This window comes from Telopea speciosissima, chromosome 10, assembly GCF_018873765.1.
Source record: "Telopea speciosissima isolate NSW1024214 ecotype Mountain lineage chromosome 10, Tspe_v1, whole genome shotgun sequence".
In the NCBI taxonomy this organism is placed as follows: Eukaryota; Viridiplantae; Streptophyta; class Magnoliopsida; order Proteales; family Proteaceae; genus Telopea; species Telopea speciosissima.
The window spans coordinates 934,669-951,237 of NC_057925.1; the positions used below are offsets into that span (position 1 = coordinate 934,669).

General features: G+C 36.7%; 1 protein-coding gene across 1 annotated transcript; it reads right to left on the minus strand.

Moving 5' to 3' along the window:
- Positions 1-3,988: 3,988 nt before the first annotated feature.
- LOC122641894 (YTH domain-containing protein ECT4-like) lies at positions 3,989-9,558 on the minus strand. Its single transcript, XM_043835212.1, has 9 exons — positions 9,344-9,558; positions 8,431-8,507; positions 8,140-8,296; positions 7,868-7,941; positions 7,094-7,693; positions 6,326-6,916; positions 6,022-6,234; positions 5,790-5,936; positions 3,989-4,835 (listed from the first exon to the last, which is right to left on the minus strand). The coding sequence occupies exons 1-9, from the start codon at positions 9,369-9,371 to the stop codon at positions 4,551-4,553; spliced, it is 2,172 nt and encodes a 723-aa protein (XP_043691147.1). The 5' UTR covers positions 9,372-9,558; the 3' UTR covers positions 3,989-4,550.
- Positions 9,559-16,569: the final 7,011 nt, after the last annotated feature.

Consider the following 16,569-nt stretch of genomic DNA (forward strand, 5'->3'; position numbering starts at 1 on the left):
CATGAGGAGTTTGACAAGACAGTAAAGAGCCTTGGTTTTCAAACCAGTAACTTGGATAAGTGCCTTTATTTTTTATCTGAGTCAAACAAGGTCGTGATTATTTGCTTGTATGTAGATGACATGTTGATTCTAGGTTCTGATCTCTCTGTAGTGAGTGACATTAAAGAAACCTTGTCTAAAGAATTCGACATGAAAGATCTTGGTATGGTGGACACCATTCTTGAAATGAAAGTAAGCTTCGATGAGCAAGGGATCACCCTTAGTCAGTCTCATTACATTGTGAGGCTACTTTTTAGTTGATGATACAGTGATTGTAAATCGATTGAGACACCCTATGACTATAACAAACGGTTGAAACCTAACACAGGTGACACCGTGAATCAGTCAAAATATTCTAAACTGATTGGCAGTCTCATGTATGCAATGAGTTGCACTAGGCCAGACATAGCCTTTATGGTAGGCATGCTGAGTCGTTTCACTAGTAATCCTGGAAAAGAGTATTGGGATGCCCTGACGAAGCTGATGGGATACCTTAAGGGTACTCTGGGTTATGCTCTATGTTATACTGGACATCCTCCAATTTTGAAAGGATATTCTGATGCGTCTTGATGCTAAGATTTGGGAGACAGCAGATCCACCAGTGGTTATGTATTTACACTAGGAGGAGCAGCTGTAGCATGGAAGTCGAAGAGACAGACTAATATTGCTCTGTCATCTATGGAATCGAAACTTTATGCTCTAGCTCCTGCGGGAGATGAAGCAGAGTCTATAAAGGATCTGATCATGGATATTCCATTAAGGAGTTTTAAGTTAAACTCCATATCTATATTCTGTGATAATCAAGCAACAAAGACGATTGTGAATAACTCACTCTTTAATTGTAAGAGGAGACACATCAGGCTGAAACAGGCCATGCTGAATTATAAAACAGAACAAGGGATTATCACTTTGATTGATGTGAGATCGAAGGATAATACAGCAGATGCCCTTATAAAGGGATTGAACAAAGATCGAACATTCAAAACTATGGGGGAGGTGGGGTTAAAGACCATTTAGTCAGGTCTTAACCTAACCCAGCATTATTTTGAATTATTCGAATCTCATCTAGCCTTGGAAAGTATTCGTGACAGTTTACATGTTTCAGATAACTTAGTTAGGTTACTAAGTATAGTGGCTTGTGAAACCATTCCAAATTTGATGGTGTAGCAAATTTTTCATGTGAAATTTTCTTACTTTGTTATTCCACAAAGGAATATGAAAAATGTCTGATATGTTTCAATGATATTGTGCTAATCTTTATGTCATTCCAAATTTGATGACATGTCTTTCATAGTATGGTGCATCATTCCAAATTTGATGATACAACATAAATCTATGACTGATATGATAAACACAGTATTCCAAATGAAAACATGGTATGGTTATTGTGATAGAGACTATATAGGATCGAGTTCTTGCAAAGAAACTTGATGATGATGCTTATTGTTTTTTATTTACCTTCAGTCATTTATGGAATGTACTAAGTTCTTATTGTTGAACTAGATACTATTGTGCAAATGATTGAATTCATATTATCTTATAAAATTCATATTTGACAAATTACAGAGAATGACAAAGATGGAGGAGAACGATTGAACCTGGATCTCGATGAGGATGACTTACTTGATGAGTAAAGTCACATGGATTGCAAGGACTTTTTCTTTTGATTATTTCTTTTGGTTTAGCTACTTGCATGTGGAACTTCGGATTTGTTGTTAGGTTTAGTTTTGGTCTAAAACCTTAGTTTTATTTCTTGAAGTTTACTTATTACTTATTCAATTTATTCAATTTATATTGATTCAATTACTGATTGAATAATGGTTTCTATACATGTGTGGTGGATATATGTAGAACATAGGAGGAGATTGTAAGGATATTTATGTAATATCCCTTTATATGTTCTAATATAATCCTACTTGTATTAATGCCCAGGCTGTGAGGGGCAATCTAGTAATTAGCTCATCTGACCTAAACCCTAGTTTCCCTATAAATACTAACTGGAGGCAGCAGTCTGGGTATTCCAAACTAGATACTCAGGGTGTAATGCTTTAAGCAACCTTGTGCTTAAACCCTAAACCCTAACAGGTTATTCGATGGAAATGTACATCATCATTCGTTTCCTCTGTTATTGGTGTTTTTAGGTTGAAGATGATGCAAAAGGTATATTTGTAATTCTGTTTGTAAAGTAAAAGGGTAAAATAGTCTTGTGAAAAAGATCTCTGTCTGGGAATGTGGCCTACGCCAGCATTCCCATGAGTTTATCTCCCTCCTTCCCATGTGAAAAGACATTTCTGCCCCCTTGTTTTAAGGAGGAGAGAGATAGACACATGGAAGTGCACTCCCGTACAGCAAAACTGCTTCCCAATAGTCTTTTTATACAACAACTAACATCAGGTTAACACCATCGGTCAAAGGGAATCTAAATGTAATTGGGCAAAATCAAAGAGAGGAATGTATAATTAGAGTAAAGTACAGGGGAAGAATCAGTAATTTTCTGAACCCAAAGCTGGTTCTCCAGGTTTCAGCGGCTGTATCGAGGCCTGCAATCGACAATCTCTCAACTCTCTTTGAACTCTCCATTGTTCATGGTATAGTGATGGATTCTCTCAACAACATAACATCAATTAAAGAACCTTTGGTTCCTTGCCATTATCAAGAACTTCAATTAAGGTGAGACCGTTAGATACCCACTGATCTGGTCAAATTCTTCGGGGACTCACTTTACCAATTGGTAGGCGTACGAAGGGAAACACATAGTCATTGTGTTTTTGGTTTTGGACTGGTATATGATGGAACTGGCTGAAAATCAGGATCGATCGATATCCAAACCAAAAATCGAATCGAATGAGACCGACAAAATATCATTGAATATAGGATTATTAATACGTGATTCGATTATCCATGTTGTAGGTTTTCATTTTGTTATTTCAATATTAGTTATCTTCTCATTAATTAATTATTCATTGATTTCAATATTAGTTATCTTCCTCATAGAATAAATGATAAATAATGATATGATTTGTAACAATAATTTCGCTACAAATTCTATTTATTCATGGTTGTTTAACTTGTTTGACTTGGAGAAGGTGAATTAAAAGTGTTTTTATCTAACTTTTCCTCACTATAAGTTATGAATGTAAGGTTTCGTTGTGGTTCAAAGTAAAAAACAAATCGATCTAAACCGTTATTAACAGTTTAGTTTTGGACTCACATTCCGAGACCAAAACCAATTCAGCCCGACAAAAACCTGGCCAAACGGACCGTTTGACACCCCTAGGATAACATATGCTAGCTATGTATTTGTTGCCTAGCTTAACAATGTCTCAGCTAATATCTGCTACTTGGTAATCTATTTTACCATAAAATTTGCCTCCCGAGTAGACCACAGCTTTCCCTATCTACCTACAAAATTTGAATTCGATGAGGAAATTTATATATTTATACGGATGGAAGCTGTCCATCATCAACATCATTTTGGAAGAACATAACATTAGGAACATTATTTTAGGCATGCAACCATCCGTGTGCTACCACATTTTCGCTTTCTTGTAATATTAGGCTTCCAGATTGGATGTTTGACTCCGTAATATGAAATCCATTTAGTAGTAATTCTACAATTTCTTTATACAAAACTTATTTTTCGGACAAATGATCATGGAAGTAGTAAACTCTCATTAGAGGCACAAATAACCCAAACAAATGCAAAGATAAATTTTTTTCTTATTCAAGTTCTGTTACACATGGAAACGTACTGATTATGCATAACCCAAACTAATCCATAGTTTTTTAATGTCTTTTAATAAATGTCGGCATAAGGGATATTAATCAAACTAGCAACCATCCCATGTTATCTCCTTTTAGAATATTAGAATTTGCACAAAATGATTCTACTGTGAAGCTCAAGTACTGCTCAACTGAGAGGGTCCAAAGGGACTAGCTATAAATGTAAAAAGCATAAAAACTTTATGCTCTTCCAACTCTATTGCATTGCATTATCCAACCTTGAACACCAAAAAAGAAAAAAAAAACCAACTATGAACTATGCCACCTGATAACTGGTCCTCCTACAAATACAAAGCAGATTTACAAGATGAAAAACCAAGAAAAAACAAAAAGACGCAAGAAAATTCCAAATCCCCCAAGAGAAAAACTGTTAGGAGCTACCCAGCAACTGCAAAACAAAACCATCACAATCCTAATGCCAAGGGAAGAGGTCATAATGGTAAATTAAAGGGTAAAAGAAAAAGACTAAAATATTTAGAGATCCTGAGATGATGTTGAACCTGCCTCACTACAACTAGGAAAAATCTAAGGAGGCATTCACCCATCCCTCATCTACATTTTATTGCCTTGTAGTAAGCAAGATCCACTAAGACCCAAGTCCAAGAATGTTGGGCAGCGTTCGCTTCTGAAAGCCATTCTTAGCAGCAAAACTTCTGCCCCAACTCTTCCAGGCAACCCCAGCCAGCCACTACAGACCATTTCAGTGAGGGAATCAAGTCCATGGATACCTAACACCCATTTGCCACCCCATTAGCTACAACCCCATTAGCTAAAACTCTTTTCTCCGTCACAGTTGGTTTTGTAGCACCCTTTAGAGCAGCTCCTGCAACCGACCCATTCTCTTCAGACATCTTACATTCACCATTTGACTGAACTGCCACTGCTGCAGCAGCTGGTTCCTTGAGTAAAGCTGATGCCACATCAGAAGATTGCTGTAATCTTGATTTTCCATTAGCCATCTCTTTATAATTTTCATCCGAGGCAGCAACATCTGTAGGCTTCCCATCCCGAACCTACATCAGCAGTGTGAATCAGTTAAGCAGACCTATCCATATACAATGGGACATTTGGGAAAATGAAATAGTCGCAGCTTCATTAACTCTCTTTGACTTGATTTCTGTTTCAACTTCATATTGATTCCTAGAAATAAGTCAACAAATAGTTTTTTTTTTTTTTGGGTCAAGAAAATGAAATACTTTTATTGTAACATTTGAAATATTTCAAGAATAAGAATGCCATTTGGTAGTTGAATTTTCACAATAGTTTCTCTCTATTTATGTTGCTCTTACTCGGCAGAACCAACGGCAGGAGCAGGAGGAATGGGGCAGCAATGCGAGAGCGATGATGGTAGGAGGCGATAGGAGCAGAGGTGGCGGTGGCAGGGCCGCAGCAGGGGTAAGGATTGGGTTACATAAAAGGGCTGTTGCACAGAGGGGTTGGGCAGGGGTGCAGGGATTGCAGAGGAGTGTACATTACTTATATGACCTTGAAATTCCTCTTCAAGTGACCCAGCACCAAATGCTCCCCTTCTAAGTTAAAATTATAGAAAAAATAGTATGAGAAATCAAGAACTGCGGATTTGGAGCTGGGAGATGACCTATACTTTCCTGGGACTTGCTCCAAAATCTAATCTAAATAAAGGGTTGGGGTTTTACAGGGGAGGAGGCATCATTGCCACAGCAGGAGGGGGGTGATTCATCCCAGGGGACAGTGGCTCACGGAGGGAGTCTCTGTATCCATTTGTCCTCTAACCAAAACAAGAGAGAGAAAGAGAGGATAGATGAGGTTTAAGTGTGAAATAGGTTGAAATTAACTTGAATAGATATCTTGATATAGATCCATAAACAAACTGAAATTGGATGCAAAAAACATACTGAACAGCTTGAGTAATATGGATAAAAAGTCCAACAAAAGAGCACCTTAATGTATGTGTGGAAAATCTGTAATTGAGGGCAAGATATGTTTACCTGTTTCTGAAACTGCTGTTGCTTAGCTCTTTTTTCCTGCATCATCTTTTGACGAGCCTCATAGAAGCCAAAATCATCCAGGATGCATGTCTTGCTGGAATGGTCCTTGAATATTTTAAGCATTTGAAGCCCCTGTTTGAACTTGACCTACAAACCACCAGTAACATTGTTAAAGCCACCAAACAACATATGATACATCATTTTATAAAAAATGCTTGAACAGGGTGCAAACCTCCTGAGTGTCCCTACTGTTAGTGACAGGCTTGTTCTCATTGTTTTCAAGAGTGATGTGCTTCAACAAACTGTTGGGTACATCCTTTACAATATGCCACTTCAAAGGGAAACAGCCATTCCACTTGTCCTGCTGCCAATACTCCACACTCTTGTCGAAATCAACTGGGCCCACCATTTCAGCAAGTCCAACAAATTGCCCACTGGTATTGACCTGGGAAAAAGAATCAAGGGGCAAGGGTGCAACCATGTGAATCTGTAGAAGGGGAAAAATAGAAGTCCATTAATAGGATCAACTCACTCACCGAGAAGAACAAAAATACAGGACAGCCATCAGACTTCTCCTGAGCCTCCTTATATCCAACATCCAACTTCTTGTTTCCATTGGGTGTGCTAGCCCACACACCATACTTTATGCTCTTGTGGACATCATCCTCACTATAGGATTTAATAATAAAGAATTTTGCATCTGAATACTCCTCCGGAAAGTCTAGCCGGTTGTAATGTTCCTTGTCTGGATTCAAACTTGAATTTTCCTTGTCCTTTTCCTCAGTAGTATTCCCATTTAAGGGGAGATTCTGTCCCTTGACTGCTAATGTGATGGGTACAAACCCCTTTTGGTTCTTAAATCCCTTAGCTCTTGGTCCCCTGTTCAGTTCATTCAGACCATCCATATTCTCGTTTCCATAACCAAAGAAACCATTTCCCCGTCCTCTGTTTTTGTACTTGCTATCAACAGCCAACCACCCACGTCCATTTGGCCTGGAGTCATAACCATTAAAACCCAGACCAGTTCTAACAGTATTATTACCATACATCCTGTTGTTTGGGTATATCCTGTTCATGAATCCTGGAGTAGGGTTCATACCAGATGTGGGTCTTGGGTGGTGCAAACCCTGCAAATAATTTATGAATTAGTAAAAATTATAGGCTGCATATTTGATGAGGCCAGCTTAGAAGTATTCAACAGTTGAACAACAAATAAACAAAACAACCAAAGGATAAAAAGTCTAAATACAAATAACAAATTAGTCTTCTACTTAAATTAAGAAGAATGATACATATACACTTACTATGAGGTGGGGAATGGGCCTAAGATTCTGATTCCTCCCAGAATGACCATTACCGATATGCGATACAGTTGAAGAAACAGAGCTGCTTGTAACAGGTCTAGGCTGCCCATCAGAGAATGCTGTACCATCTAACCACGGAATTGGCGACCTCATCCCATCAAAACCAAATCTAGGGTCCTGATAACCAGAAGCAGGGATACCGCCCGGCAAGACACCCCTAATATATGAGCCATTCGAATTCAAAGATGAATTTTGGTAGCTGGGTCTTAATGGGCCAGATGCATTATTTCCATTTGCATTCCCATTTGCAATCCCATTGCTATTACCCTTGGTTGTTTCTACAGGCAAAGGCACCTGCTCAGAAGCAACAGAGGTCGAAACATCCCCTTGTAGAGCAGCTGGTTGGTTAGGAGAGTAAGGCCCATTAGGGGGGGTTGGTGGCTGATAATAAGGAGAAGGATACTGGTAGTGTTGGGGGCCATAAAGCTGACCGTCATGTCCCATGGTAGGCACTGGGGAACCTGCAGGGGAGTACGGACCATAAGGCGCATATCCATAACCATGATGATACATGAGTGACCCATTGTCCCCGTAAACTCCCTGTCAACAAACAATATGACATGAACCTCAAAGCCAACTCTTGGGCATTGCAAGTGATATTAGTAAATATTAAAAAAAATAAATGAAATAATCCAAACAATAGCCAAACATGCCTACAATCAAAAGAGCACATCTTCCACAAAAGTAAACATATGAGCAAGAAAAATAACTCACAGGAGGCATCTCCACTCCATCCGGATTTACATATCTAGGGTAGTCATCCCACTCGTTCATAGGCCCATCATAACCTGGAATTTTGAATCCAGAATGGTTAAAACAGACCCTAAAATGGCAAATATCCTCCAACTACTTGTAACTTAATTATAAGAACTGTAAATATCTTGCAGCAGCAAAACAATGGACACAGTAAGTGTTCCATATTAGCAAAACCTTTGCACAAAAAGAATCCAATAAAAGTAAAAACAATGAGCACAATATCAGCTTACCTCCATAATAATACGCAGTAGATGGATATCCATTTGGAAGATAGCACATTGTTGGATCAACAAAGTCCTGAAGTAGAGGAGTTGGAGACCGCTCTGACTGATTTTGACCGTTTGGCAGTCCACCAGCATCAACTGATCCATACTGTATAGCAGAAACCTGTGTATAGAAAATATAATAAAAAAATCAGAGAGGAGATGTTAAGGTTTAAATTCCAATTCTGACAGAGGAGCCAAAAGAAAGCAGAAATTTCCCATTGAAAGATAGAGGAACATTTCAAAGTTGCAAATTACCTTCTTAGTGGCCTCAGGAACTTCAAGAGTCTTGGGCTGAGTATCTAACGATAATTTCTGCAGTAAATCTGCAGGTTCTATAGTAAAAAGAGTTAAGGGAACAATCTAATTTGTACGTAAAAATAAGTCAGCTACTGAAAACCTTACTTTGTTATACATCATTCAAATAAATCAAAGCAAACTCAGAAGTATGATCTTCAACAAAGGTGTTATACATAACCTACAAAGTTCTCCCCACAAGAGGGAGAACCGAACGCAATAAGAACAAAAAACTCGTTGACACTGAAATTCAAACAACGAAAAGAACTGGTACAGCAAAAATCTACCCTAGACGCCTTTTCCAACAAAATATTGATTCTAGTCCTGTGAGAACCAAAAAAGAGCATATAAAAATTTCCAAAGATGCACCAAAATGGAAAAAAAAAAAAAAAAAAAAAAAAAAAAAAAACGTCTGCAGAAACAGTGCCTCAAGTTCAAACCTTCACAATAACAAAAAATAGCAGAAACCCGCATAAAAGAGCCTATTCAGCAGATAAACATCCCTCCCAGAAGGACGATATTCCACATGGATCCACACAACAGAGACTGAATCAAATAAATCTCACGACAACCATCTACATATGAACAAAGAAACTCAACACAATATGACAAAACCCTAGACGAATAAAACCCAAAGAGATTTGTGACAAGGGGAAGAAAGACATGTCCATAACTCCCAGATCCAAACATAAAACCTAACAAAACACACCAACCTAATCGAAGACCCGTAGAAAACAAAAGGGAAGAACGGAAAATCAAGTGCGATGAATCAATATGGTGAAAAAATAGATCATGGAGATATAGAACACAGAGAATCTAATCCTGAAGACAAGGAACAAAGCAACCTTATACAACGAGACTTAGTAAAGGATACGATCTGCAGATGGAGCGACAGCCGCCATGATCCGATCTTCAGAGAAGATGAGCAGTGGAGGGGAGCAATCCTAAACCCTGAAAACGTTAAGGAACGAGGAAAGCGCAAGGGTTTTGGAAGAGAGAGAAAAACCCTAGGAGAGAGAAAGAGGAGAAAAAGAGCCGCCAAGGGTTCGGGGTTTTGGGAAAAGAGGATTTTGACGATGGAAACCGGTGATTCAAATAGAACCACGCTCCCCCTTCAAAAATCAAAATCCGATATTTTCCTTTTCCCGATATTTTCCTTTTTTCTTTCTCCATTCCTCCTGGGGGTCTTTATCTCGCCAATTCCTACCTTTCTATATTTTTCCTTCTTTTTTCCCACTTTCCACTTGGTCATGTATTGTTCTAGAGAACAGGGCTTGTAAAAGAAACCCTAATTGTAGAGGCCCAGCCTGTCCCCAGCCCACACCATGTTTAGGCTTTCCTTTTCTAAGTGGGCCTTGATTAGATTTAAGGCCCTTTACCTTGTTGGGCTGGATTTTAGGCTGGCCTGACCAAATCACACAGTAAGGTGGGTTGGTATAATCCTCAACATCTCATCCTTAAAGATATTTCTTTATTATCTTCTTACATGGTATCACATAATTTTTCTTATGTTCTAAGTAAGAGAGGTCAATAATATGACTGACTCCCTGATAAAGAAGGCATTGTTAGTAACGTGTTTGACAGTCTGGCTTAATTCCAATCCATGGATTGTGGAGTTATATTCCTCATCCATGAATTAGACATGTTGATATGAATAATATTTGTCTCTTATTAACCCCTCCCACCCTCCCCCCCCCCCCCCCCCAACAAAAAAAAGTTGAGTTGGTATAGTAAATCCCATTTGATTTATGACATTTATTTGATGTTAACGCCTTTCTCTTTCTTTCTTCCTTCTCTCCCCTTCTTTTTGGAGGCAGCTATTCACTGAAGAGGAATTGCATCTTTCATAAGCAACAAGAATTATGAGAGAGAGAGAGAGAATATATTTACTAGGAGGATACAACTCATCGTGTAAAGTATGATTTTTTCATACAATATAATGCCAACAATATTTTAAAGGAGACAGATCGATGCCAACACACTGCCAGGATATATTAGCATCATATAGGCCAAGCCAAAAAGAAGAAAGAATATAGCACATTTTGTTATGTACATAGGGCGCCTAAATGGTTTTAACCAAAAAAGGGGGGGGGGGGGGCTAAATGGTTAATAAGGAGAGAAAGTGTGTTGTCATTGTGAAGGAGCATGTATTGTGGGTAGTGTACTACCCATTTACCTATTTAAAATATTTGCAAAAATACAGCATATATGTGTTGTTATTGTGAGAGGATGTGTACTATGGGCAATGTGCCTACCAATTTCCCTATTTTAAAATACTTGTAAAGATACCGTGTATAAGAATAAGAAAAATCTTATTTGTAACCAAAATTGATGAAAAAAAATTATAACCTTACTTTTTTGCTCTTTTAGCATAACAAGCTTCTTCTTTATTCTTCCTTTTTTAATAAAGATAAAATCATTTCATTTCAAATTTCAAAAAATAACACTCTTGAAAAATAACATAATATAAGTTACTTTAAATTATTTCAAAAACCTTTTTGACCCTACGGTTAAAAGAACTTTTGAGAGTTACAACTTTTCGATTCACCACGTTGGTTACAATAAGAAGCACATGTTAGAATATAGTGCATTTCATGAAATATGTTTTCTTATATGTATAAAAACATAAGAAGATACACTGAAGAAGATGGATTGATGAAATCCATATTCTCAAGATAATAAAAGCCAATTTCTTTGTTTTTTTTTTTTTTTTTTGGGTAAGAATAAAAGCCAATGTCACTTATGGGCTCTCTCTCTCTCTCTCTCTCTCTCATATTTTTTAAAACCCCCTTTACACGTAGGCCAGCTTCAAGTACATGAGACATTTGGGATGAGCAATCTTAGTGGTTGAAGCTCATTGTTGAAAAACAAGACTGGAACATATGAAAAAGTTTGTACAATTTGTATCAAATTATGAGAGAGAGAGATTACTACGATACAACTCATTTCATGAAGTATAAATACCTTTCAAAATATAATCATGGATCAAGTTTTCCTCCATCCATGGGCTAGAGAGGCCAGGAATGGGTATCAGGAAGGTATTTTGGAATATACTAAAACCCTAGGATGGTGGGCAAACCGCCCTCTATGAGTGGAGGAACACTTTGTCCTATAATCAAATGAATATAATAAAGAACTGTTTACTAGAAAACAAAAAACATAATAAAGCATTTATTATGAATTATGAAGGTACAAACTATTAAATTACAAAACATTTTGTGAAGTATAAATTCTTTGACGTATATAAGAAAAAAAGTAAATCCTACGTGGAATTCCATTTCATGGATGTGAGCAGAACAGCCTTGTCATTCACTATTATAAATAAGGGAAGGTTTTTGAAAGAAAAAAAAAAAATTATAAAAAAATTTATATATGTTAAGTAAAAAATTAACTTTTAAGATAAAAGTACATTTGATGATTTGAACCATTTTAACATATGAAAATAAAGCAAAAAGTTTATCAAGATTCAAAGTATTTTGTAGAGTACTAATTCTTTTACATACATAAGCTTTTTTGTGTTCATTAATCAAATCATTTGGATTCAACCTCCCCCCTCCCCCCTCCCCCGATTCCCCTTGATTTGTTTATATTAAAGATTTTAAAGCCTTGTTATTAATTTGGAAGAAGCAATAAACAAATGGTAACGAATAACATCATATTTGTATAATATATAATAGCTTAATGGTTACCTTCAAGGAACACCCTAGCAAACCAATAATTTGCCAAGAAATTTATTATTTCATTTTTTTGTCCTAAACCATTAATGTGCCATGAAATTTGTTATTTTATTTTTTTCAGTATTGTGATGGGTAACCTATGAAAATAAATTACTAATTAAAAATTATACCCTTAAGATAAAAATACATTTGATGACTTTGAGCCATATAAGCATATAGAGAAAAAGAAGAATGTGTACATGGATATAAAGTACTTTGTAGAGTACTATTTCTTTTACATACATAAGCTTTTTGGGCTTATTAATTAAATCATTTTAATGGATAAATCTCTTTTAATTGAACATTTGGGTTCAACTTCTCCCCCTCCCCCAATCTCCATTAACGTGTTCATATTAAAGATTTTAAATCCTTAAAATTAATTTGGAAGAAACAACAAAATAATGGTAACGAGAAACATCATATTTGTATAATATATTTATAGCCTACCGGTTGCCTTCAATGTACACCCTAGCAAACTGATAATTTACCAAGAAATTTGCAACTTCATTTTTTTTCCCCAATCCTGTGTTACATTGATTGTGTAGGAAAATAAAATAAATAAAAACTAACTCTTACGATAAAAATACATTTGATGACTTTGAGATATAAGCAAATGAAGAAAAAGCAAAATGTGTACAAGGACATAAAGTACTTCGTATAGTACTATTTCATTTACGGGTATGAGATCGCTATTTGCTTGCATGGTTTCTACTCTCTACACCAGCATTTGGACCAATAGGGGGAGTGTGCTTGGGTATCCACTTGGAGGGTAGGGGTGTCATTTAACGGTGCCTTGTGAGATGGCATAGGGGCGCTACCAAGCAGGAATCTTTTTCCCTTCTTTTACATACATAAGCTCTCTGGACTTATTAATAAAATAATTCCAATGGATAAACTCTTCTAATTGATCATTTGAATTCAACTTCTTCCCCCCCCCCCCCTCCCAATCCTGCTTGACTTGTTTATGTTAACGATTTTGAAGCCTTGTAATTAATTTGGAAAAAACGTCAAACAAATGGTAACAAAATATATTAGGGAAAATTACAGGATTAGCTACTTTTGGGTTTTCATTTACAAAACTGTCCATCCTATGTTTGAATTAACAAAAATAGACAAAAACAAGTTTAGTTTTACAAAATTAGACAAAACAGTGACTCTCTTTCCTTCCTCGGCAATTCCCTTTTGAAAAAATCTCTTTTTTTTTCCTCTGTTACTTGGGGTAGCAGAGAATGGCGGTGGCTGGGACAAGGGCAGGGTTGTAGGAAACCGAGGATGCCTGGGAGAGAAGGCAATGACAGGAGTAAAAATGTCTAAAAAAATAAATGTGGGAGGGAGAGACACTATTTTGTCGAGTTTTGTAAACCTTAACTTGTTTTTGTCTATTTTTGTTAACTCAAACATAGGGTGGACAGTTTTATAAATGAAAACCCAAAAGTAACTAATCATGTAATTTTCCCAATATATTATAACCTAAGGGTCGCCTCTTTTCCATTAATCTTAGAACTTATAATGGTACGGTAAAAAGGATAGCAAATTTCCCACATCAGCCATCTTCATTCATTAAGTTTCAGCCCAAGTGCGTAGTTCCTATTTTCATTCTTTGTTACTCAGGAAACCATAAAATAAAATATAAATGGATAATTATGATTAATAATAGTAATTTGAATGGCTTGACAAGCCATTGATGTATATAGGGATGTGTAACGTAGCTAATCTGAAAAAAACAGGGTTTCACCATTAAATCTAAATGGACGGATTAAGTGCCCCTTCACGGATTATGAGAAAGTTTTTCCTTCATCCACCCCTGAATCTGTCATCATTATTACTCATCCCCTATTAATTTGTTCGAGCTTTGAAATGTCTTTCATTGTTTTTTACGCCCTTCATGCAATGATGGTCATCGATTCCTTTATCGTAATTCGAGAAAAACTCGGTCTCAATAGATTTTTTTTTTTTTTTTTTTTGGGAGGTGGGGGGGGGGGGGGGGGTTGGAGGGGGTTTGGAGAGTTTCGAATATATGGACTATAATACGAGTTCAGAAGATTGGCGTTATATTAATTGGTTTTTTTTGAAAAAATAATTCTCTTGTCACCCTTTTGAGTTTTGAGTGTCTATTGCCATTTGCTATTAAGGATTTTAAACTCAGAATTGGGATTCGAATCGGACCTGCAATTTCGATCCAGTCGATCCCAAAACTCTAGGATCGATCATTTGAGATCAGCCATGGTCAAATCAGCCGATATGACCGATCCAATTCGGATTTTTGAAACATTGATTGCTATGCGACACAAGTTTGTTGAATGGGCCCCGATACGCTTTGTCTGTGAAAGCTACATGGGTTAGTTTTGGTAAAAAATGAAATTAATACAAATTAAATTGTTACAAGCCCAGCCCAACTCACAGGGTAATGGCCACTGATTGGGTTGGGTGGTTTGAAATTCAAACCAGTGATAAGATGCCAGGTGGATGCCTTGGATATGGGACAACTGGAACTAAGAATTGACACGTACCTTTGTTAGGGTTGGGGGAAAGTTGGTGGGCCTTAAGCACTCACTTCAACTACTGACTTCTTGTGCTGTACTGATGCAAGCTATCATGGAATTCAATCTTAAATTTTGAATTTTACCAAAATTTTCAAACCTTATTAGAAGTCGTGGGGAACTAATCTTTTGCAATTCAGGTCAAAGATGCATCTCCTCTTCTGGGTTGGTGGGTTAGGAATTAGGATATCCCTTTCCTATTAGGGTATTGACCCTCTAATTCCTATGTCAAGTTCCTCAATCAACACCAGACAAAGTCCTCTTTTTTTTTTTTGTTTTCCCTCATTAATCAGATAGCTCATGTGTGGTGTTAAGTGGGTAACCTCAAATTTTGTCCACATGTAGAGTCTTATCTTCCCAAACTCTATTTTTTTTTGGTGGTGTAAATTAAACAAACCAAGTTAATGAACATTAAAATTAAAGAACAGGTAGGTACCATCTGATGTCTAAGGGGAGGGATAGTTTCTCTTGGATATGGTATCCATCAAATTCAAATAAATTATTTATTTTAAATAAATTATATTTAATTTTATATCGACGATTGTGTGGCTAAAAGTATGATCTCACAGTGTTCATGATTAGGGACAAAGTTGGGTTCTCTATTTGCATGGTTGCCACAATGTGTGCTTTTGAGAATGAAGATATTAGATACAGTTGTGAGTTGTGACTACAATTGTGTGGTCTCCAAACTTGAGAGGTCTTTATCGTTGTAGACCGACATAGTGTACTTTAATGTACATAAGGTTGATGCTTATATATGACTGACTATACATCACTACAGTAGGTCCATTTTATCTGTCTGTGAACAAAAGTGACATTTAATAAGGAATCCAATTCCCATGTACGGAAAATATCTCGAAAGAGAATACTGAACTTGATTGGATGATAATTATGAGCTTGGTGTTTTATTTGTAAAGCTTTTACAAAATAATTTATAAAATTATTATATAAAACATTTAATCACGTTGTTTTGTTGTTCAATCAGTGATCAACATACTTTATACTAGTTCAATAGATAAGGGTGATGACAGTAATTTAATTCAATGCCTTGAAATCTGTTGTTTTTTTTTTTTTTTTTTTGGGTCTATCCTACTCAAGGGCCCATAGGCCAACTACAATCTAAGGGGAAGGCTAAGACAAGCCCACAATCTACAACTAAAGGGGGAGGGGGAGAAAGGTGCCTCTTTTTTTTTTGGCACAAATGCAATCCAGGAGAGTCGAACCCTTGACCTCCTGGGGGGCATGCACCAACTTGCAATGCCTCAAAATCTATTGTGAGATGTTGTAAAGTGAAGAGACCTATACGTAATGTTTTCTATTAATTCTGAGTGTTATGATTATTACCAAAACTAATGTGCACTTGTGTGTAATTAACTTAATTAACCAATTGTGTGTGACTTAATGTAGGCAACCTTGGTGTACCACCCAATAAAATTGCGCCACTTGACACTAGGAATCCTAATAATGAAAGGAATAAAGGTTTGACTATATAATAGCCTTAAGAGGAGCAAAGTAGCACAAATCACATAGCTCATAAATTTTAGAGAGAAAAAGTTTCTCTAAGAAATTTCAGACTCTCTCCCTTCTTCTCTTCATCTCTCCAAAAGTTGATGATTGTCATTATTAGGGGAAGGATTTTGTTGTGTTCTTCTTCATCAAAGCGTTGAGTGAAGGTCTAATCCTACCTTATCGAGTTCGGTGTTAAAGTGTTGTGAACCATTGGAGGTGCTTCGATTGCGGCACTAAGAGATAACCCTAAATCCGTATTGTATCGTTTGTTTCGAATACCCTATAACATATGAAGATTGATCTTTAATTTGTGTTAGATCAAAAAAATTTCGATT